General features: G+C 28.1%; 2 protein-coding genes across 3 annotated transcripts; both read left to right on the forward strand.

Annotated features, from left to right (window-relative positions):
• The first annotated feature begins 1,723 nt into the window (after positions 1 to 1,723).
• Positions 1,724 to 18,046, forward strand: LOC105196169. Its single transcript, XM_026137086.2, has 18 exons — positions 1,724 to 1,753; positions 1,862 to 1,990; positions 2,865 to 3,078; positions 3,361 to 3,845; positions 4,131 to 4,314; positions 4,463 to 4,687; positions 4,985 to 5,217; positions 5,293 to 5,454; positions 10,445 to 10,527; positions 11,828 to 11,915; positions 12,308 to 12,418; positions 12,502 to 12,621; positions 13,920 to 14,127; positions 14,372 to 14,847; positions 15,331 to 15,508; positions 15,599 to 15,820; positions 16,266 to 16,495; positions 17,369 to 18,046. Exons 1-18 carry the CDS (start codon positions 1,739 to 1,741, stop codon positions 17,528 to 17,530), a joined length of 3,525 nt encoding a protein of 1,174 aa, XP_025992871.2. The 5' UTR covers positions 1,724 to 1,738; the 3' UTR covers positions 17,531 to 18,046.
• Positions 18,047 to 19,203: 1,157 nt separating this feature from the next.
• LOC113004257 (4-coumarate--CoA ligase-like 7) lies at positions 19,204 to 25,113 on the forward strand. 2 transcript variants are annotated; one of them, XM_026137083.2, is made up of 9 exons: positions 19,231 to 20,184; positions 20,712 to 20,831; positions 21,498 to 21,705; positions 21,916 to 22,391; positions 22,948 to 23,125; positions 23,217 to 23,438; positions 23,879 to 24,108; positions 24,381 to 24,541; positions 24,827 to 25,113. In XM_026137083.2, coding segments are annotated over exons 1-9 (1,827 nt in total). In that variant the 5' UTR covers positions 19,231 to 19,953; the 3' UTR covers positions 24,828 to 25,113. The 2 variants fall into 2 exon arrangements, with proteins under 2 accessions (XP_039309755.1, XP_025992868.2); XM_039453821.1 differs by lacking the exon at positions 24,827 to 25,113 and having other exon boundaries at positions 19,204 to 20,184; positions 22,948 to 23,119; positions 24,381 to 24,759.
• Positions 25,114 to 25,202: the final 89 nt, after the last annotated feature.

Raw genomic sequence — 25,202 nt, forward strand, 5'->3', positions numbered from 1 at the left:
CAAAACGTTAAAACTTTTTATAAAATTATTTATCATGCTTGAGCGTCTTGCATAATTATTTTGACAATTCAACAAAATTATTTTTAGATCCGTATCTAGCTAAATTTTTATACAGAGAAACGGTTTTCTTTTCGTGTAATATCAAGTTTATAATATTAAAACTATTTACATTTTTGGAACATTAGAGTACAGCAGTTAACGGAGGGTGAAAATGATTCTATCGACGATATCGAAGCTCATTAATTAGAAAACATGAGGAATAGATGCAAGAGATAAGGAAGATACGAGAGAAGCATTTGAATGCTTTATTGTCACGAGAAGATGCTATTCTTACTAATAACAAGCAATTATCTTACTAAGTAATGTCAAGTTGTAGGCGGAAAGAATGCAAAAAGAGGTGACATTGCACTCTGCATGCAAATTTTTGAATCAGATGTTATTTACAATAAAGTCTATATTAACGAAGAAAGGAGGATAGTGGTAAATGTTGCAGCGTGTTTTGCACTGACGTTCGTGCTGCACGTAACATCAATCGCCATAATCATATCGTCGACGTCCGCTCACGTCACTTACATAGTTTTCAATTTTCTTACATACCAATTATTCGTTTATATAGCACATACAATCGTTATGTAACGTATCGTTTTTTTTACACATGTCTACATAAATCACGACGTGAATTTTTATACGTATGCTTATATAATATTATTGATTTACATTTGTGCAGGAAAATAAATTAAAACTGAGATAATAATTGCTGTTTTGCTATAAAGAAGAAGGAATTGTATAAATAATTGTATAAAAACTCAAGGCGGAATCGGAATAAGAAGCGAAGGTAATCGAGAAATGTCACGCGACGGAACAAACTACTTGCGAAGCTCTCAAATCGATAGTAGACGAAAAACAGAAAATAAGAATCAATAGCGGTGACTTTTAAATAGCAATGCATGTAAGACAGATATCCGAAATAGACAAATAATTAAATTTATGAAAGCTGCCGAGAGTAATGAAGAATTCGACCAATTAAAATTAATGCTATTTAATCAGAGGGACAAAGACGCTCAAAAAAAAAAAAAAATTGTTTGAGCGTCTTTGTCCCTCTGTCAAAAAAGTTAAAACAACTTAAACATTGTGATCAAAATAAACGAATAAAAGGTTACGATTGGAATTGAGTGATCTATGTAAAAATGTTCTTAACTGAGATCCATTTGATGATCAATTTACCATATATGTATACTGAGGGATGCATGCAATTTAATTTTTATTTGATAATATGCAAAACCCATATCAATATGTATTATTTTATAAAAATTTTATAATAAATATCTCTAGTGAGTTTTTATCTATGTTCATATATAACGTTTTCTACAAAACTCGCAATCTGTAAAAGTAATTAATAATATAAATAATTAATCATTATGCGAGCTAAATAAAGATTTACAAATTCATGTAGTGTTATTGATTAACTAAAATAAATAGAGACGAAGAGCGGTTTCGTTCAAAACCATAATAAGTCAATAACGTTTCCGACCAAAATATTTTCAGTTTCAAAGTTAAATTCTTAACTAGAAAGTATTTCATATTCTCAGCAGTATTATGAAAGTAAAAGGATAGGTAGGCAGTGTTAACTGTGATCAACGTATTTCGTTTCAATATATGTATAAATTAAAATATTATAAATAAGATATTGTGTAAGTTAAATATATTATATAGAAATATATATTGGATATTTAGCGACATGAATGCCAATCAGGTAAGAAGTACATCAGCATATAGAAATATTATACATAAAAGACAAACTCCATAAAACTTTTGAAAGAATGCGTGCATTATTTTAATAACATTGTTGCATACTTTTAAGAATTTACTACCATTTGAGATAAGAGACGGAGAATTAATAGGCGAGGAGAAATCGAATCATACGGTATATTTTAGCATTGGACAATTAATTTCGGATAAACTTACAGTTGAACCGGATTTTATCGGTCAGGTAAGACAATGATTTAAGTAAAATCTTATTCTGCAAGATAAAGAGAGCGTTTTGTCAATTAATAACGAAATAACATGATTTTAAATAAAATATGAATTATTCAAGACATAGATTATAACGAATTTGATTGATCTTGTGTGACACAAGTGTGCATTATCACACAAGCAGCTGCAATGTACACTAATTTAACCTAATTGTAAGTGTAAAAGTAACATCATATATCACTTTACGTTGATTTGTACGATAGCTATAATGCGTGTACTGATGCGTCTAATCGAATTCGCTATTAGATTACTTGATAGGAATGAAATTGACATGTTAACACAATAATTGGAATAAGACTAAAATTTATGTAACACAATTAAAATCGAGAAAGGCCAACGATGATCATAGCAAGATCTTAGTGCTCAAATAACATATTTTATAATTTTGTGTACATTTTCCAATTCTTCGAACTGCGTTACTTTTGATCTTGAAGACACAGCTCTTAAATTAAATCAGAAGAGTAATATCATAAATATTATAACTTAATAATTAATTTAATAATATTGATGTTTACAAGTATCTGTATAAGATTCCTCCATCCACGAAAAAAATGATAAATAACACTGTATAAGACAAATTAAGACAAGCTAATTTTTGTAGATTTTTTGACATTGAAAATAAATGAAATTGCCCTATTACGCCTTATTTTCGAGCTGTTTTAGCTCAAAAGTACGCAAAAATACCATTTTAAGTCTAATTTTTGCAAATATGTGACGTGATACAGCAACTTCGTTTGCAAATTTGTTTTTAGTGGTAAAAAATATATAAGAATCATCTTCTTGTCTAATTTTTTGCTATAAGAAAAAGTTTAAACTTGTTGATTTTGCAGATTGATACGGCGACAAATAGAAGAATTACATTTTTGGAAATGAAAAGAAAAAGCATCATTTGTGCATTATGGATGCGACAGAATGGTGTTAAATCTGGCGACATAATAACTGTGTGCATGCGTAATCAATTAGACTTCTACGTACCGTATTTGGCGGCATTGTATATCGGCGCAATTATAAATCCATGGCCTAACCGACCAAAATTAATAAAATGTAAGTTAATCTGTCTTCTGAATTTCTACATTTGTTGTTCCTCTTCTGATTAAATACAATATATATGTCATTTGCTGCATTTGGCATTGTTAATCTGAGATGCAAGCTGGTACAGCGAGTTTGATTCGCATGATCTTTGATCAATTCAAGTTCTGAAATTAATTCTGAGATGAGAATTGTCGAATAATTTTTAACGTAAATGGGATACTTACCTCCGATTTGCAAAATCGAATGTAGTTTGTATACGCCGCCCAATTTATTAATAAACATAATTATTTGTAGCGACTGTGGAACACTTTCTGACGCGGGTTAATCCAAAGATAATCTTTGCCGATTATGATAATATTAAACAGATTAAGAACGTTGTGAAAAGAATGGAACTTCCTATAAATATCCAGGTGTTTGATACGGTGTTTTTAGACAATGACCGCACACAAGTTTTGGACATACTATTTAATTCATTCATCATCGATACTGACAGTCGATTCTTCTGCGCGAAGCATGTCAGAGATACCGCAATAATACTTTTATCTTGCGGTACTACCGGCTTTCTCAGAGACGTAGAGGTTCCTTATACAATTTTCTTAGATTCGAATCAGCACGTTCCCGTTATGCGTTGGGGCGACGTCGGCTTGTGGTTCGAATCCTTGTCTTGGATTTTCAACTTGATTTTGACTGTTCGTGCTATATTTATGAATGTAACAGTGATCGTATCCTCGGGATTTAAAGACGAACACCACTTATGCCAAATAATAAAGAACTATAAGGTATCATAGGAATACACTGTAAATCCGAGCGTGTAACTTTTACGCACCTAAATGTACGAAACGTGTAGTCACTTTTTACACATTTCTTCGCTTAAGCGTGTATCAATGTTAAATTACGCGTCTAAATGTTTAAAAAGCATAAAAATTACACGCATAGAAAGTTGTAAAATTATTTACATGTAAAAATTACGCGCTTGAATTTAGAGTATATTATTAGAAAAATATTTCTCTAAGAGAAATATTATAAGTACTACGTTATAAAATAAAAAAATATATCTGTTTTAGGTGACGTGGCTGTTTCTTGAAAATAATTCGGACTATCAATTGTCAAAATTTGAAATCTTTAATCGTAATTGTCATGACATGCCTTTTTTGAGAACAATCATCTTCAGCGGAACGATGGTCAAACGCAATGTTCATACGAGCCTTCTCAAGCGTCTGCAAGGTGTTTCCATTATTCAAGTATACTGTGCGTACAAAATTGCGACTAACTATTAACGTAAATTTATTCTCGCGTATTCAGAACGAAATTTAAAGGAAATTTTAGCGCGCTAATATAGTGACAAGCGCGTTTCTGAATACGTTTATGTAAAGCCAACGTTTTTAAATTTTTTCAGATTTGCCTGAAACAGGTGTGATTGCTTATCAGCGAGAGAAAACAACCTTTCCGATCGGATCTAGCGGTTATGTGAGTGAAAATGCTCGTTTGCTGATCGCCGATTTCGTGACGAAGAAACCGTTGGGCCCGAATACCCTTGGCGTGATTTGGTGTCAGACTTCGACAATGATGAACCGTTATTATAAAGATTCCAGAAGTACAAACAATATTATTGACGACAATGGTTAATTACTTTCTCAAATTGATCTTATATCTGCTATGCGTAGGATATGGTTTTCAAACATTAATAAAAGAAAACATAACAATAGATTTAAAGTAAACTATATATGTCTTTTACAAAAAAACTCAATTTTCCTTTTTTTAATATTAATTATAATATTACAAATACAATAGTATGCACAATTTCAATATACATATTTTTCCATGCATCTTTTTAATTTGTACTACAGAATCGCATATGGCATGCCAAATCTGTTTCTTTAGGCGTATATTAAAAAATACATAATTATATGTCTTTCAGGATGGTTCCACAGCGAAGATGTTGGCTATTATGATGAAGAAGGAAATATCTTTGTCATCGATCGAGTCAAGGAGCTTATTAGATATAGAAGTCTTCACTATATCTCGCCAAGAGAAGTTGAACTTGAAATACTAGAACATCCGGCTGTGTCTAAGACCGTAGTAGTGCCAAAGCCGCATGATTTTGATGATTTTCGTGCCTTAGCAATCGTAGAGTTGGCACCAGTATCAAAGGTATTTTAAAACTGATCGTTTATCGCGTGAAATAAATATATTTTCAGAACATGTATACATGTAGCTGTGTTTTAGAGAAAAATATGTTTCAAGAAACAGGAGATAACAGATTATATTATGAATAACTTTGAGAGTCTGAAAATTCACGAAGTAAAATTCAAGGACCAATTGCCATGCTTGGCCGATGGAACAGTCGATCGTATGGCAGTTTTTCGAATGCTCAATTTATTTTTTGAATAAATTTAATATGTATTTAATTCTTGTATTAACAAGGTGCCCGCACCACCTCTCGTGAGTAGGTAGATTAAGTTAAACTAAAGAATAAAGCCCTCTGCCATTTTGCGAATTTGGAAATCATTAATGAGATATTAATGATCGTTAATAATTAAAAATTGCCAAATGAGTATGTATCTATTCGGCCTACTGGCAAATATAAACTTGCAACTTTAACGTTTTGGTTTTAAGACTAATTGTAAGTACATAAAGGCTATTCTATAATAGTAACCAACTCTGCGTAGTAACACACTTTCAAATATCTTTTCATGTGCCTAGCAATGATAAACGCGCACCATAATGAACTGTTTTTTCTCGCTTAATGAGACTTTTATTAATTAATACTTCATTAATATCTCATTATTTTGAAACTCTATCTGTCCACAAGAGATGATGTTATTATCGGACATGTATATATAAGTACTAGTACATACTGAGAATGCAATCAAGTTGATGCTATAAATGCTTTGAAACATTTTTTATTGATTAATTAATAAAATTCTTTGTTCTGATTAGTCAAAGCCATGTAATCACAGCCATGTATTCAAAATAAGACAAATTGAACAATGACATAATAAACTAAATCATTATATCAGCGGAAGGCATTTTTAAATAAATAAGTTTATTAAATAAAATCTGGAAATTATTCAATTAATTTTTCTGTCGATTCTTGTGTTTTAATTGTAAAGTCTCAAATATGTAAATAAAACGTATCATATGAGTTTCCTCTTATAAGTTCCTTGCAAATTATTTTTTGCTAATTCTTTCTCATGCAGTATGTTTCAAAAGGCCAAAGACTCAGCTTATTTAACTTTTGATTGTTTTTGCAAGTTTTATTAGTTAGTCTTTACTTACAATTTTTAAATATTCCGTACTTTTTATTAATTTTATAAATAAAAATCATGTATAATAAGATATTTATTCTTATTGCGTGTATACTTTTTCATGAAATAACGGCCATTTAAATTTTATCAAGTCATTGGATTATGTAAACCATATAGCTCGCGTGACCAAATTATGGCAGTAATTGTCTGAAAAACACAGTTTTTCTAAATTACGTAAGTGATATTGATAGAGGGATAAGATATTTGCTATCGACATATGCAGACATTATAGTTCATTGAATTTTTAGAAGATATACTTTTGCATCATCTCAATTGTCTATAGACAGTGAAGACTATGAAAACTTAAATCATTACTAAGTCCAAGTTCACGTATAGCTTCGTTTACTTTATACCTAACATAAATGCTAGATATAACTAGCAATCTACTATAATATCGGCCTTTATGACATTGACCTAGCAATGCATTCTTGGAAATCACGTAGATAGTGAACGAATATTGTGATATCGTATATATATAAATATATGTACGATCGCATAATATTGTACGAATATTCTTACGATATTATGACAATAGGTTACACAATATTCTTTATAGAGTTTTACGTAGGATTTTACACTACAAAATTAAAACTACATAAATTCATTTAATATTGCAAAAAAAATTGCTTCTTTTTATTATGTGTTCTGTTAGTTGATTTATAATGTACATACGCTTCAAATAAATTACTTGTAACTAATGGATTATTACATTTAATAATTTTTTATATAATTAAATATAATAAATAAAATATTAAGAAAAACTTAATCTTAATATTTTAAGTATAATTAAACAAATTTGTTTTATGGACTAATTATTTTATGAAATATTCACACTATTGGAATGCTATCCCTGGTCGAAGTTTTATTTTTTTTAGTAATTATTAAATAGTTTATATTAACTTATATCTAACTGAGAAATTATTATTAATTGTTGTCAATCTATGTAATGCTTTATCTGAAATTACTGCCCATAAAAGCATAAAATCTGAATTTATTAAACAATTTATTAAACAACAACAGGACAACAACTTGACAGATATTTACACAAATTGTATATAATTTTATTAGACAAACTGCTTCAGCCACTAAAGACAATTCTATTAACTTTTTATTCATTTACTACTACTTCTGGTACATTTCCGCAGTATTTTTGCAATTGATATTAATACAATAATTCAAACAGTAACTAGATAACGAAAAAGGATTTATGAAAACTACATACATTTTTATCAAACATATTTTATTCATAATTGTATAGCTGTTTACAGTGCTAGTATCTGATTATGTAGTTTCCCTCTTTGGTCAATCTTTCGTAACTGAAAACAATGGTCAACTTTTGATCTTACAATTATGTGATAAATTAAATGTGATGTCTTCATCACTCTCTATTTGACAGTAGTACATCTTCCTTGCTGATTATCTTGGCAAATGTATTCTTGGTGGTTTGCCATTGCCTTTTAAAAGATGGTAATTAATTAAAGCTTAATAAGTTCTGGATGGATTTCAAACCGGATCTTTGGCACAGGGAGCAAACGCACAACTTTTATGATACACAATATGTAATTTAATTGTATTTATAGATACAAATCTGAAAAGGAAAAGATTATTTTCTCTATTTTAGAAAATACGATAATGTTATCTTAATTACATTCTGTATTCTATTTTACAGTCACTACAAAATTACAAAATTAACAAGTCAGCGACTTCTAATTTCTTATCTTTATATTTAGTTTATAGATTTTTTCACGTTAGAACTTGACATTTTAAGTTATAAAAATTAGGCTATATGTAAATCTTTATTGAGATTTTCAGGAATCAGTTTTAAAAGTATAAATAACTTGATTTTTATATATTTTTGATAAATGTAAAAAAAAACAAATTTTATTTCACAATATTTGTTAAAAAAATTATATAAATTAAATACTACAACAATTTATTAATAAAAAAAAATTGCATATGTAATCAGGTTTTATTAAGTTTTGTTAAATTTTGAAATGGAAAGTATATAAAATATAGATAGAAATAACTATAAAAGGTACATAGAATTAAAAGAAGACATATTCCACTATCGATTTCAGCAATTTACTTTATGTCATAAGATAATATCAGGAAATGCCTACTAACTGTGATTATGTTATATTAGGAACAATGGCTCCAGAAAGTTTATGATTTGCACAGTTCGTACAGTTCACATGTCACAATTACAAAGTGTAGAGGGAGGGATATATGTGAGACAAGGTGGTCAGTAAATGATGACAGTCGACTTTGATCCATGTTCGTATGTGCATCGTTCTGCACTTACCTACATATTCCTCAGAAAGAAGAATCTTCATGTAGTGGAAAAACTTCTTTGTCTTTTACACAAAATCTTCCCTTTTACAACCAATCTTATTCAAGTTCAAGCATACTTTCTCGGATACACTGGTTACTTTTATTTAGTTGCAGTTAAAGGTATTGCGCAGTTTACTTATTTCAAAATTTTCTTTTGCAAACATGTTACTTTATCATGCATTGCTATTTGTATTACTTTTGTGTTGTTGTTTAAAATAATTTATTTCTGATAGACACGTGTAGCGATTGTTTTTTTATCACTTGCATTTTAATGACAACTGAGTATGTAAAATATCAGTATTTTTCTTTTTAAGAACTGATGTATAGAAATAAATGTCCCAGTGATCGAATATGCCCCTATACTTAAAAACTTATACAGAAATGTATTATTATTAAATGTGTTTCTCAAATGTAAAAAAGTATTAAATGTGTTTTTTTTATTTTAAAATTTTATTTGTAATTTTTAAATACTTTAAGATATTTATAAGGTAGAGTAAATATTATAACATTTAAAGTTAAAAAAACAAATTTTTTTTACACAATTATAATTTATATTTTTATAATGTTCTTAAAATTTTTTAAGAACATTATGTATTTGTCAAGATAATACTTTTCTGTTTTATTTAATAAACAATAAAAAATCAAACGTTTTAAACATTAAAGACAAGTGTTTTGGATTGTTCGGATATTGGTTCATTCAAATGTTTTACAAGTTTAAATTATTTTTAAAATAATTAAAAACTTTTTTTTATTTTTGTATGTTAATAACAACATTTTACGTGTCATATTTTAGTTAATTAGATTATTTTATGATCTTTAATTCTTAAAAATTTAATTTGTCTGTGTATTGTTATCATGGTTTCCAGATTTTGATGTCTTATTGTTGTCCAACAATTTCCTCTGGGTAATTAAAAAAAGATAATAGTAAAAGAAAATTTCATCAAAATTTTAAAGAGATTATTCAGTGATATTTTTGTCTATTAGAAAATTGTTCGAAAAGATGGAGTCTCCGGTTGTAATTAATAGAGACAAAGTAAATCTTTGTAAATAAAAATATTAAAATGTTTTCTCTCTATTGTTTTAAGAGAAAAGATAACAAAATTTTAGCTGCTATTTTTTTTCTTTATATTAAATTCTTGTTTGTTGCTTCGAAGGTTAACTACTTTAAGTAACAGCTTTCTTTACTGTGAAATAGAGTTTAGTAGGACAAGCTCAAGGAAAAAGTCAAGAAGAAAGTGACCTTGATTTTTCTTTAGGACGATAATAATATGGTGGTCTGTGTGGATCCGTCTTATGATGGAATCAACGCGATATAATTAAGACATCCGCTTAAATAAAGATAAAAATATTATGGAGTAAAATTACAATCGCTACACGTTCGATATCATAGCAAACAAACTTTACTGACTATTGAATACTATGCTACTAATGCTAAATTTGTTATATTACATAATATTAATTACTTTAAAAATAAAAAATATTAATTTTTAATTGTTGAACAAATAATTTACGTCAAATAAATTTGCTACTACATCAAAACTATCGTTGCAGAGAAGACCAGAGCTCGTTGGTACAGTTTTTACAATTTCCACATTCAACATTTTAAACAACTAATTATAATTAAACTGCACTAATATGTAATAGAAAGAATCTTTCTCTACACGCCAGAAATAATTCAGTACATAGTCTTTTTGTAAAAGTAAAATATAAAAATATTGCATTGTAACTTGCTTCAATAGCGGAATAAATTAGTACATATTATAATGTACCTTTCCTTCAAAACGTATCCGGATAATAATATGATTAGACTTACTGCATCAAGGTAAAAAACATTAATTTGCTCGAAAATTTATTTGCTTTTTCTTAAATACGATTATTCTTTTTTTTTGTAATACATGTGTAGGGTGTTTGACTAAATTATTAGTTAGAGAGATAGAGCGAGAGAAAGAGAGAGAAAAAACGTGTCGCCAAGTAGAGAAATCAGCTTGACGAAAAAGTCGGCGTTGATTTATGAAGGGATTAGCATTGTTTTGACAAAAGTATTATTTTATGGTGGCATCACAATAAATGCAATCAATTGTGCTCGAAACGTGGAAATGTAACGTCTAAGAGTGGACGTACGTTTATATTAGAAAAAAGGATAAAGGGCTCAGTGAGAAATGATAATGGAGTTGATGTCGATTCAACATTGATTTAACGTCAAAATTATCAAACTGATATCGTTTTGACATCGATTCGATAAGTCATTTCTCACTGAGGGACGGCAAGTAGGCAAGACGGCGAGTTGCATTGCGAGCAGAGAGTAAAGAGCTAAGAGAGAATATTGAAAACATTCAGAGAGTTTTGCGTCGTGAGAGAGTTAAGAGAGTGTGTTGCGAGCATTGAAAGAATTGATGTGGAGAGAGAATTGTGAATTAAGAGAAAAGCGTTGTGAACGATCGAAGAGAGTCGATCGTGAGCGACCAAAGAGGAAATTGTGAGAGTGAATTCATCTTATCTATTTAAACTTGTTTTTTCCATACTTCTGGTCTTCATTTACCATCCATCTTACACATGTTTAATTTAAATGAAATTTTAGTAATAGTACTCATGTCGTAAAGAAATATTTTGTGATAATTTTTTTACTGCTTTTTTCGCCATAAATTCGTAAACGGAACGTAACCAATGTAACTTGTTAATAATGTCAACGAGTTTCGGCCTTATTAATTGAAAAATAAAAATAAATGTAAATTGAACAAGAATGCTTTTTACGACCGCAGCTGGGTCTTCGTGCTTGTATTGTTCGTGTGATTTTATATACTTTCCTCAAGTTCAATGAGCGTAAAAGTCATTCTTGTTCAATTTGTATTGATACAGCAAGAGTCAAAATATCTCTCTCTATTACTTTAAAAATAAATGTATTGCACTAGTAAAGTAATCCGCAGGTGTTATCAGAGTTTTCTAATTAGAAAATTTTGTTATTAAAGTATAAACAAACAAAATTAATATTTTTAAAGTTTTATTGCTATATACATAATAATGGAAAAGGATGTGTTGTAATTAATGTATTTCTTTGTTTCTTTTTGGTTTCAATTCATTTCGTGCGTGGTCACGATGCGCTGATATCTTTTTGAATCTAACAGCAGTAACGTTGATCGACTACATTCAGGATCTCATATCTACAATTTAGGAAATCCAATTATTTTTGGCAAAATGGTTGGAAACGAGAAGGTAAATACAATATCATTCGCACATAATTTATGTATATTTAAACAGTCAAGAACATGTTCTTTCAGTATAGAAACTCAGACAAAAGATTCGAAAATATTGTATGTTTGCTCTGTTCAAGTAATTCAAATAGTGAACTAAAAAAATGAGTATCTAGTTCAAATATTTCGGACAGTTTTAATTTAAAAAATGATCAATCTGTGATGTCAATTTGTTATTTTTGAAGTTCAGAGTTTAGACAGTTTGGACAGTAAAGAAGAAAAAGCAGTACACATTGAAAACAAAAAAAAAACCAGTTTTTCACAATCGAGTCTTTTTTCTATATTAATTATATATTAAATATATATTAATTAAATATATATTAATAATACATATTTTATCTAAAATTATATTAGTATTCTTCTATCACAACGGCATTATGCCGTTGTCGGTGGATCAGAACGTTAAAATTCGTACGACGACACTGCGTACGCGATGGATCGCAAAGTGTTAAAATAAAAATCAATGTGAGATTAATGTGATAACATATTGCTTAAAATTACAGGAGCACGACGACAAACAAACAATCTGACTTATATTTTATTTACAGAATTTCACCGTGGAAAATGGCGTTTACATAGGACCACAGACGCATCAATCGGTTAAGTACAAAAGCCTTGGAGAATTAATGTGGATTAGTATTAAAAGCCATGGGGACAATATCGCACATGTAAGTCAATGTTTACACGCCCTTTTAATATAAATTTTTCAGAAAAAGATGTAAACTTTAAAACTTATAATGCTTAACTACATAAAAAAAGTTAATAAAAGTATGTCCTTAGAATTTAAAAAACTCCACGTTAGGCAATTGTGAAAATATTGTAATAATTATATCACTTATTGAAATGAAGAAAAATTTACAATAATTGTGATAAGATAATTTGCTATAATAAAGTAACTTTACTTTATCAAAATTGTTAAATAATATTTATGAACATTTAAAGAAATGTTTGTTTATGATAAACATTTTATTATTAATTTAAAAAAAAAACCGTTTAATTTTTTGTTTAACGTATTGCCATATATATAATTTTATTTTGCAATATTTTGAAATTATAATTTAGAAATACCTGTGCATAAGCATTATGAATCAATTTGATTCCATCATATGCAATTTTATCTCTAAATGTTTTAAACATAAAGCAACCAATATTTTTCTTAATGATTAAATTTTCTTTTCTTATTTAATTTTGCAAATATATTGATAAAATAATTTACTGTATTACTTTGTAAAAATAATATTTTGAAATTAATTGCGAAAACAGTTAGAAATATTTTATAAAAACAATATTTTTATTTATTAATATTTTTTATTCTCTTTTTTTTTCAAAAATACTCATATAATTACAGATTTTAAGAAAGGCTTTATGAACATGGGTCTCCTTAAAAATTCAAAATAACCAATATTTAAATAATATTCTTTAACTTTTCTTTGGAAAATTAAAAATAAACTTTTTTTTAAATTAAAATAAAACGTAAAGCATAATGGCGAATGCTATTTAATGTATTAATTACTATGCTCTCTAATCCATTATAATAATTATCATCTTTCTATAGTGAAATTATACAAAGTTTATGTTTTAACTTTACCAATATTTAATATTATTACGAGCTATACCCAAATAAAACAATAAGTTGCATTAATAACATCAAAAAGACATAAAAAAAATTGTCATTAATTTTGAAAGAAAAGTGATTTTTTAATTATCATTTTAAAATCATTTTGACGTCATTTTGATATTGTGATGACTTTTCATTCTGCTTGAGTATGTTTTTAAATTTACTGAGAGTGATAAATCTTAGAAACATTTTGTATGACATTTTGTAGAATACTTCTTAAATTTGTTACATATAATGTGAAACTTTTCTAAAAATTTTTCAACAATTGGTGCTAATGAGATAGAATAACATTAATTGCTAACTCTTTATTTTAGAATTGTATTTAATATATTTTGTATGTATGTACAGTTAGATGCATGTACTGATAAAATGTATACATACGCGGAATTGCAAGACAAAACCGTGAGATGTGCCGTGTGGATGCAAAAACAAGGAATCAAATCTGGCGACGTTATCAGTGTGTGCACACATAATCATCCTGATTCCATCGTACCCTGTCTTTCAGCGACTTATGTCAACGCAATTTTTAATCCATGGAATGAGAACATGGACTTGCGTAAGATGTTTCAAAATAATCATTATCAAATGTTACAATTCCCTGTCATATTAGGATTTGTTCGTATTATTAAATGTCTCTATTGTATTATATTCTACTAGATTAATAAATTAAATATAACGCATTTTTTATAACAACAAGAACAATTTTACTTATTTTGCAAAAATTAGACACAACTTTTTAATTGTGTAATAATATTTAGCATAGAATTAATTTTTATTAATCATGAGATATCCGCCATTAGCAACTGCGCTGCACGTTTTGCAACTGGCCGCGCCGAAGATAATTTTCTGCAACGAGAAATCCGTGGATATCGTCTTAAGCGCTATGAAAGCAAAGAATTGCAATCCCAAAGTGGTGGTTTTCGGTAAACATGCTAGTGCAATTTCGTTCTCCGACATCCTGAAAGATTGTACCGATGCGGAAGCAGGAAATTTCCGTTATGCTGAGCTCAACAATATAAAACAGACATCGTGCATTTTGCACTCATCGGGCACAACGGGGATGCCGAAGGGCGTCGAACTTTCTAATCACACTATGATACTTGTCAGCGAGGATAGAAATTTTGATATGTCCGATCGAACAACTCTTTGGTTCTCTTCTCTTTATTGGATCAGCGGAGTAATGTTTAATTTGAAAGCAATCGCGCAGGGAGCTAAAGTAATACTTTATCCGGAATTCGACGAAGAAATGACTTGCAAATTGATTGAGAAATATAAGGTAATATTACTTGGCAAAATTTAATTTTTTTCTGTCATATTTATGAAACATTTTATTTATTGGATAATTATAATAGGCTGTTCTTATTATAAATTTTCAAGATTTCCTGATCTAACAAACAATGACGACTGACGTATATTATTTCGCGATACAGACTTTTGTCATGAATAAATTTTATAAGTAATATTAGTGATTTATTTAAAATGATGAAATTTAATCAACTTTTTACAAGAAAATTGAAATATTTTTAATCAATAATTTTTTTCTTTTATAACATAATGTTATTAATTTTTGATCAAACTTCAGCTTTCAATAATTTCGACGCGTGAGGAATGGCATGTATCTTGTCATTGTCAATGCAAATTGCTAGTTTGGAAGAATATGTTATAGCCGCTATCTTAACACTTATTTGTCATTCAAATGGTGCAATTATATTGAAATGCGTATAATGTATCGAAATGTAAATTAATTTTTTTTACCTAGGTAGCAGTTATGTTCCTTAGCACAAGTATGATAAATCGGTTTGTCAGAGCAGGTTTCGCAGAGAAATATTCATTACCATCTTTGCAAGCTATACTAGGCGGTGGTGCGATAATTAAGCCAAAAGTGCAGGAAGAATTGAGACGTACTTTACCGCATGTCCAGATATTGCAAGGTTACGGTAAATATCGGTATAATACGATAAAATATTAGTATCTATTAATATGTGTTACGTGTTATAAAAATTCGTTTATATTTCTTGTATTTCTAGGAATGACAGAACTCGGTGGTCTCATAACAATTCAATTACCGCATCATAAGAACGGATCTTGTGGGACAATAACTAAAAATGTGCAAATGAAAGTTGTGGATCCAGAAAGTGGAAAAGTACTTGGCCCGAATGAGTCGGGAGAAATATGGGTAAAATCTGCAATCATGATGAATGGTTATTATAGAAATCCCGAAGCGACCAAAAGTACAATCGATGAAGATGGTAAATTGATTGCATCTTTTATAATAAATATTAATAATAATAAATATTATCAATAGCAAAACTTAACAAGATTAATTATGAGTTGATTAATTGAATAATATGCAAATTAAATTGCACGGAAGGAATGATTTTATTGAAGTACATATCATTATGACATTAAATATATCAGACATTTAAGTTACTTGTTAAAATGTCAAAAATTTTGCAACAAAATTATCATGTTAAGCTTTTTACATAATTTTAATAATAAAGACTTAAAATTATTTTTATATCTGTATGTAGTTAAATCTTTAGACTACAGTAAAATAATCCTTTTTGATTATTCTATTAAATCCAAAGAACGTAACTAAAGTCATAAAGTCAAAAACTATTAGTAGTAATATCGTAAAAGAATTTATTATTGTAAAAATTAAATCTTATAAAAATAAACTTACAATTCTTTTAGGATGGCTACACTCGGGTGATATCGGTTACGTTGACGACGATGGAGAATTATATATTATTGACAGAATAAAAGAGCTTATAAAGTATAGAGGATATCAAATCTCACCGGGAGAAATTGAGGGTGTCTTATTGACACATCCTGCAGTAATGGAAGTTGCAGTGATATCGATTCCTCATGCAATAGACGATGAACATCCTTTTGCTTATGTCACCAAAAAACCTGGCGCCAAGGTACATTTATTAAAATGTATAATTAAAAAGTTATAGAAATATTTCTGTTGTAATGAGAGTTTATAAAATAAACTTTAAAATCTTTATTAACAACAGAATCATAATTGCAAAACAATTATGTATTTTCCGAGGAAATTTGTTTTAAAATTCTAGTGAGAGATAATTGTGTCGTAAACAGCGATATCATTATAACGCAATTACAACAATTAAAAAAACAAAGAAAGAATTTTTCAAGTTAAAATCAGAGCGTGACGTCTGTATCAGTTCAAATAAGTGTGGATTTTATAAGACAAACGAGATCACGAAGAAAAAAAAACAATTTTAAGATAGCAGTTTGTAAGCAAACATTATTTTTGATAGCCTTTTTAGTTCTGATTGTACAATACATAACAATGTTTGACATACAGATAACCCAAAGTAATAAATGATCTATTGAGTCGACATCAAAACGATATTAACAGTTGATGATTTCAACGTCGACTCGAAGTCGATTCGACACCGATTCTGTTATCATTTCTCACTGTAAATGTTAATGATTACTAATAATATAATATTTCTTGAAATTTCAATATCAAATACTTTATCAAGATTTTTTGATAATTTAATCATAGAACACCGACCATGTTTTTGTTCTTTTATTTTATATTATATAAATTTTATTTTATATAAATGTTAATTTTGTATTTCAAAAAAGTATTATCACTTACATACACACACACACACACACACACACACACACACACACACACACACACACACACACACACACACACACACAATTTTTTTGGGGGGGGAAGTACAAAACAAAGAACATTTACTTTTTAAAATATATTAAAATTTTTTTGTTGCAATAATTAAATTTTATTTTTGCAGGAAACGGAGCAAGAATTAATAGATTTTGTGGCAAAAAATATGATGGATCACTATAAACTTCGTGCTGGAGTGATATTTCTGGATTCCTTTCCGTATACGGGTTCGGGAAAAATTGCGAGGAAAGATTTGAAAGAAATGGCTAAAAAAAAGTTTAAGTACTAGTTAGTCAAATATTTTTTACAACGTAAAATTTATAAATATATATGTATTATATAGATTTATAAATTTTGCTTAAATATACAATCACATACTTTCTCCGAATAGTATTATAACTATAGTATTATAAATATTATGAACAATGTAAGTTGCTACTTCTTTTTCTCTTTATAAAAGAATGATCAGATTGATAAACAATTTTCTTAGAATTAGAATGAATCTAGTCTTAAAGATAAGTTCTAAATAAAAAATAATAGCAACATACTTATACTTTTAATTGGACAAATTTTAGTTGTAGAGATGTAGTATTATTATAGATAATAAAAACGTGTTTGACGATGTTTGATTAACGTTTTAATTTTAGCAGAATTACATAACTATAATTTATTTAGTGAATATTGCATGTAGAGAAAATTTGAAGATTATTTGAGATCATGAAAAATTTTACATTGTTAACATTTGTTAAAAATGGTTGTACAATAAAACTACAAATTGTTGAATAAAACAGACCAGAAAAATATATTTTAACAAAATTAAATACATTCTTACCCTCCAAGTTGAATCGATACTTATTTGAAGCGAGCTTAGATCTGTATCGTAAACGAGGTCACATAACGATTCTTCGGATACTGGGCTGATTTTGTTTAATAGCAGCCATTCTGATTTCGGAGTCGTGCTGTCAATCCGAACAGACGAGCTCTGACTCGTTCTTTGTTTTTTTTCGCGCTTATAACAGTTTGTAGAAAAAAGAAGGGGATTGTACTGCCCATAAAAAATATGCAAAATTTGATCTGATGATTATATGTATATTAAGAACAACGAATAATAACCGGAATAATAACCGGACAGATATTTACTAAATTGTATATAATTTTATTAAAAAAATTGCTTCAGAAGAAAACTCTATTAACTTTTTATTCATTTACTATTACTTCTTTTAAATTTTTACAGTATTTTTGCAACTGATAAAAATACGTGCAGTAATCCAGATAAACTGGATAAGTGTTCACGAAAACTACATACATTTTTATTAGAGATATTTTATTCATGAATGCACACTTGTTTGTCCAAGCATTTGGTTATCTAGTTTTTCTTTCTATTTAGTCTTTCATAACTGAAAATTGTGATCAAGTTTTGATTTTACGATTGTGTGATAAATTGGATACAAAGTCGTCATCACTCTCTATTTGATGAATAATCGTACATCTTTAATGCTGACTGTCTTGACAAATGTGTTTTTGATGGTTTGCCATTGTCGTTTAAAAGATGGCAATTAATTAAAAATCTAATATATTTTAAATAAATTTAAACACGGATTTTTGGTACATAGAGCAGACGCGCAACTTTTACGCCACTATCATCACAGTTATGAAAAGAGCAAAAGAATATTTTCTTTATTCTAATAAATACGATAATGTTATCTTAATTTCATTCTGCATTCTAATTTGTACATTACTACAAGATTACAAAATTAACAAGTCAACGTCTTCTAATTTTTATCTTTATATTTGGTTTATAAATTTTTTACGTTAGAACTTAACATTTTAAGTTGTAAACATTAATCTATGTAAATCTTTATTGAGATTTTTAGAAATTATGTTTTAGAAGCACATTTAAATAATTTAATTTTTATTACATTTTATTAATCAAGAAATTTTTTATCTTATAATATTTGTTACAGAAAAATATAAATTAAATATTATATTTATGAAACAAAAACCGGCATATGTAATCAGAGTTTGTTAAATTCTGAAATGAAAGATATAAATAAGATGAATAAATAACTATATATAGTATATATAAGGTACATAGAATTAAAAGAAAGTATATTCCGTAATCTATTTCAGCAATTTATTTTATGTCATAAAATAATATCAGAAAATACCGATGTTTAAGGAAAATAATATTTTTGTTATAGCTTCCATTTTTGTTATATCTTCCTGGAAAGTTGATATCATATAATTTTTTAAGATATGGTTGAGATAAGTTTATTTTCCAAACTTTGATCCAAAGTTGGTTTTATTATTGCATTTGTGAACTGATCATTGTCTCGATGTTAGACAACATTAAAAAAATTTTTTTTATCAGCGTTATGAAGTACTCTTCAAGCCATTCAACTTTTATTCGGTACATTTTTTTGTATTTTTTATAGTTTTAATAGAAAAAAAGCGATTTTCTTCAGAGGGATGTTTCACTTCCTAAACATGAAAATAGACACGTATAAAGAAATTTGGTCTTTTATTTTGATTAGTACATACATTGAAGGCTCATCAAAATCGATCACTTCTGTCTGTTTCCTTATTAGTTGCAGTTAAAGGTATTGTAAAATATTTTTTAAAATTTTTTGGTGCAAACATGTTACTTAATTATGCGTTACTACCTGTATTACATTGTGTTGTTGTTTAAAACATTTTACTTTTTCTAACAGCATGTGCAGCAGTGTTTTATTATCAACTGCTTTTTGGCGATTGAATATGCAAAATATTTCAGTATTTTTCTTTATAAATAGGTGTATAGAAGTAACTGTCCCACTGATCGAATATATCCTACTTAAAAACTTATACGGAAATTTATCAGTATTAAATGTGTTTCTTAAATGTGCTTTTTTTTACAATCCACAAAATTTAAGTATTTTTGGCAAAATGTTTGCGAACAACAAGGTAAATAACAACCACACATGGTTTTTTAATATATATTTAAACGTCAAAAATTTGTTCTTTCAGTATCGAGACTCAGACAAAAGATTCCAACATGTATATTTGTTTAAATGATTCAAATAATGAATTAAAAAAAAATGAATATCTAGTTCGTACATTTTGGATAATTTGAATTTGAAAAATGATCATTCTGTAACATCAATTTATTATGTCTAAAGACAGTCTATAGACAGTTTGGACAGTAAAGAAGATTGAAAACACAGTATGCATTGGAATTAAAAAAACAGTTTTTTACTATTGAGGTTTTTTTTTACATTAATTTTATTAAAAATTATTTAATATTTTTGTGTTGTAACGGCAACGGCACTATACCGTCGTCAGTAGATTATAACGTTACAATTCACGACACTGCACATCAACGGATTCCAAAATATTAAAATAAAAATCAATGCGACTAATGTAAAATATATTGCTTCAAATTACAGGAGCACGACGACAAACAAACAATCTGACTTATATTTTATTTACAGAATTTTACCGTGGAAAATGGCGTTTACATAGGACCACAGACACATCAATCGGTTAAGTACAGAAGCCTTGGAGAATTAATGTGGTTTAATATTAAAAGCCATGGGGACAAAATCGCACACGTAAGTCAATGTTTATACGTGCTGTTAATATATATATATATACACGGAAGATTTTTTAGAAACAAATAAACTTATAAAACTTATAATATAGCTTAAGCAAATAAAAACGCATGTTGAAAAATATATTTGCAACATTGAGGTTTTGAAAAAGCAAAATATCTGCGATTATTGCACTTAAAAATTTTTTGAAAAATCAATGAGAGATTATTAGTCTGCGACCTTTTTAAAATATTATGAAAAAAATAGACCAAAAACGGTTCCAAAATGATGATTAACAATCATTTTTCTCTTGCGATCAATCATAACTCTTTTTTATGTCATTTTGATGTTATTGACGTAACATATTGTTCTGTTTGGGTATACCTGGTAATGACACAAGAAACTAATACAATTAGATGTATTTTGTACGTATAAAATATAAAGTCATGATAATTTTATATTCTGCTTAGATGTTTTTAAATTTATCGCAACCGATGAAAAACTTTTGAAAAACTTTATCTGATATTATATAGAATCGTTTCTGAATTGTTGCATATGAAATGTAAAAGGTTGAAACCTTTCTAAAAATGTTCAATCAACAATCGAGACTATATGAGATGGAATAACATTAATTATAAAGCTAAATTTTTATTTTGCAATTGTATATAATATTTTATATATGTGTAGTTAGACGTATGTACTGACGAAACGTTTACATACGCGGAGCTGCAAGATAAAATTGTGAGATGTGCCAACTGGATGCAAAGAGAAGGAATCAAATCTGGCGATGTTATCAGTGTATGCACACATAATCATCCCAATTCCATCGTACCTTGTCTTTCAGCGGCTTACGTCAACGCAATCTTTAATCCGTGGAATGAAAACATGAACTTACGTAAGACCTTTCAAAATAATCATTATCAAAATCATTATCAAATGTTCCTATACGTATTATATTCTATTAGATTAATAAATTAGATATATTTTCCATTACAATGCCAACAATTTTATTTATCTTGCTAAAATTAAACATTTATTTTTAATTGTGTAATAATATTTAGCATGATATTAGTTTATTTATTAATTATAAAATGTCCGCCATTAGAAACTACGCTGTACATTTTGCAATTGACCACGCCGAAGATGATTTTCTGCAACGAGAAAACCGTGGATGTTATCTTGAGCGCTATAAAAGCAAAGAATTACAGTCTTAAAGTGGTGGTTTTCGGCAAACACGCCAGTGCGATTTCGTTCAACGATATCCTAAAAAATTGTATCGATGCGGAAATAGCGAATTTCCGTTATGCTGAACTCAATGACATCAAGCAGACGTCGTGCATCATGCACTCATCGGGTACAACGGGGATGCCGAAGGGCGTCGAACTTTCTAATTACACTATGATGCTTATCAGCGAGGATAAAAATTTCGAAACAACCAACATACCAATACTTTCGTTCTCTTCTCTTTGTTGGATCAGCGGAACAATGCTGAATATGAAAGCAATCGCGCAGGGTGCTAAAATGATCATTTATCCGGAATTTGATGAGGAAATAACTTGCAAATTGATTGAGAAATATAAAGTAATATTATTTAGCATTTAATTTTTTTTGTTATATTTATGAAAAATTTTATTTATTGGCAAATTATAATAGATAATTCCTCATATTCTTCTTGTTATATAAGTCTACCTTTTAAAAAAAATGACAGTGTTGTAATTTTTTTTTAAGTATACCTCTTTAGAACGCCGTATTATAGAGTATTTGAAAATTTTTTGTTGCAAAAATTTGATTTAATAAGAAATGGATTTTTGAATCATTTTTTATTTTCTCTTAATGATTTTTTATTTATAACGTTACAATAAATCATTTTTCGGTAACGCCGATTGTGCAGTCACATTTCTGAGATTCTGATCTTTATTTTGGAAAAACAATTATTGAAAAAAATTGATTGGAACCAAAATTATAGCTTTTTCTCAAAGTTGAGTGGATCTTCCAGCCCATTCAACTTTGAGAAAACGTTATAAAAATGTTAACGTAATTTCCGGACCCAGTGTGTTTAAGGATTAATTCTTAGTTGTTATTCAAATGGCACAATTATATTGAAGTGTATTACAATGTAAATTAATATTTTATCTAGGTAGTATTCATGTACCTTACCACGAGTATGATGAATCGATTTTACAGAGCAGGTTACGCAAAACAATATTCATTATTATCTTTAAAAACTATAGTAATCGGTGGTGCGATATTTAAACCAAAAGTGCAGGAAGAATTGAGACGTACTTTACCGCATGTTCAGATAATGCAAGGTTACGGTAAATATATTGTTATAACGAGACAAAATATTAGTATCTTTTAATTTATGTTATGTATTACATAATTTCGATTACATTTCATGTATTTTAGGAATGACAGAAGCTAGTGGTCTTGTAACATTCCCATTACCGCATCATAAGAACGGATCATGCGGAGTAATAGGTGAAAATATGCAAATAAAAGTTGTGGATTCAAAAAGTGGAAAAGTACTTGGCCCGAATCAGTCGGGAGAAATATGGATAAAATCTGCACTGATGATGAACGGTTATTATAGGAATCCTGAGGCGACAAAAAGTACAATCGATGAAGAAGGTAAATTGATTATATTTTTTATAATAAATATTATTATTAGCAAAATTAAAAAAAAGTAATTATAAATTGATTAATTAAATAATATGCAAATTAAATTACACGGAAAGAACAATTTTGTTGGAATCAAGATCTGACATTATATTATATTAGATGTTTTAGCAAATTGTTTGAATGTTAAAACAACAAAATTATCATTCTTGAGCTTTCTACATAATTATATTTTAATGATAAAAATCTAAAATTATTTTTAGATCTGTATATAGTGTCTACATTTTTAGACATTACAGTAAAACAGTTCGTTCCGTTTAATTTATTAATTAAAAAAAACGTAACTAAAGTAATAAAGTCAAAAACTGTAAGTACTAATATTTTACAAGAATGTAATGTAAATATTATTGCAAAAATCTAATAATATAAAAATAAATTTACAATTCTTTTAGGATGGCTTCGCTCGGGTGATATCGGTTATGTTGATGAAGATGGAGAAATATTTATTATTGACAGGATAAAAGATATAATAAGATACAGAGAATATGACGTCTCACCGGGAGAAATTGAGGGTGTCTTATTATTACATCCAGCAGTAATGGAAGCTGCAGTGCTATCGATTCCTCATGAAATAGACATCAACCACCCTTTTGCTTATGTGACGATAAAGCCTGAAGCCAAGGTGCACTTATATTTTGATATAATGCAGTCATGAAAATATTTCTATTGTAACAAGAGTTTATAAAATAAAATTTGTTTATTAGTAACAAAATAATAATTGTAAAACAATGTTGAATTTTCTGAGGAAGATTGTTTTAAAACTTTAATTAAACTCATTTAAAAGACAAAAAAACTATTTTGCAAACTATTGAAGATAAAAGTAGAGTGTAATATTTATATTAGTTGAAACAAGTAAGGATTCCATTAGGTTATAATTAAATTTTATTTCCATAGGTGACGGAGCAAGAATTAATAGATTTTGTGGCAAAAAATATGATGGATCACTGTAAACTTCGTGCTGGAGTGATATTTCTGGATGCTTTTCCGTATACGGGTTCAGGAAAAATTGCGAGAAAAGATTTGGAAGAAATGGCTAAAAAATTATTTAAATACTAGTTAGTTACATATTTTTAAGAAAAAGTTTTTGTAAAATTTTTATAAAATTTAATGTAAAATTTATAAACATATATGTGTATTATATGGATTTATAAATTTTGCTTAAACATACAATCACACACTTTCTCCAAATAGTAAATATTATAAACAGAGTAAGGTGCTACTTCTTTTTCTCTTTATAAAAGAGTAATCAAATTAATAAACAATTTTCTTAGAATTAGAATGAATTTAATCTTAAAGATAAGTCCTAAATAAAAATAATATTGTTATATTTCTAATTTTAGAAGATTGAGTTGTAGAGATTTAGTGTAGATGGCTATTTCAAGAACTCTTTTCCTTGGCTTTGTATTTATAAATAATATTTCACATTTTTTGAATAGCGTTATAAAGCGCACTTGATTATTAAAAATTAATAACGACGACTAAGAGTTTGTATGCATACCGAAGGTAATCATATATTTTAATCATCTTTTATGAAACAATTACACGTTATTGGAGCACTAAAATAACTATAATTCTAAAAGAAAATTAGATAAGACACATTTTTAAATAAACTTTTTTATTGATTTAATGTTCCTTATCTAATATTGAAAAGGCCCATTTCTAAGAAACACCCTATATATTTGAACCACAATTGTATTAAAAGTATTAAAAGTATTA

Source organism: Solenopsis invicta, chromosome 9 (assembly GCF_016802725.1).
Source record: "Solenopsis invicta isolate M01_SB chromosome 9, UNIL_Sinv_3.0, whole genome shotgun sequence".
Lineage (NCBI taxonomy): Eukaryota > Metazoa > Arthropoda > Insecta > Hymenoptera > Formicidae > Solenopsis > Solenopsis invicta.

Bases quoted from the DNA above. Each gene is read 5' to 3' on its own strand.
- LOC105196169 (XM_026137086.2), top strand. The intron at 4,315-4,462 runs GTGCGTACAAAA...AAATTTTTTCAG, and splicing joins TTCCATTATTCAAGTATACT to ATTTGCCTGAAACAGGTGTG. The intron at 12,622-13,919 runs GTAAGTCAATGT...ATGTATGTACAG, and splicing joins ATGGGGACAATATCGCACAT to TTAGATGCATGTACTGATAA.
- LOC113004257 (XM_026137083.2), top strand. From the start codon at position 19,954: ATGTGCAGCAGTGTTTTATTATCAACTGCTTTTTGGCGATTGAATATG. The intron at 20,185-20,711 runs GTAAATAACAAC...TTTTATTTACAG, and splicing joins AAATGTTTGCGAACAACAAG to AATTTTACCGTGGAAAATGG. The intron at 23,439-23,878 runs GTAAATTGATTA...CAATTCTTTTAG, and splicing joins AAGTACAATCGATGAAGAAG to GATGGCTTCGCTCGGGTGAT.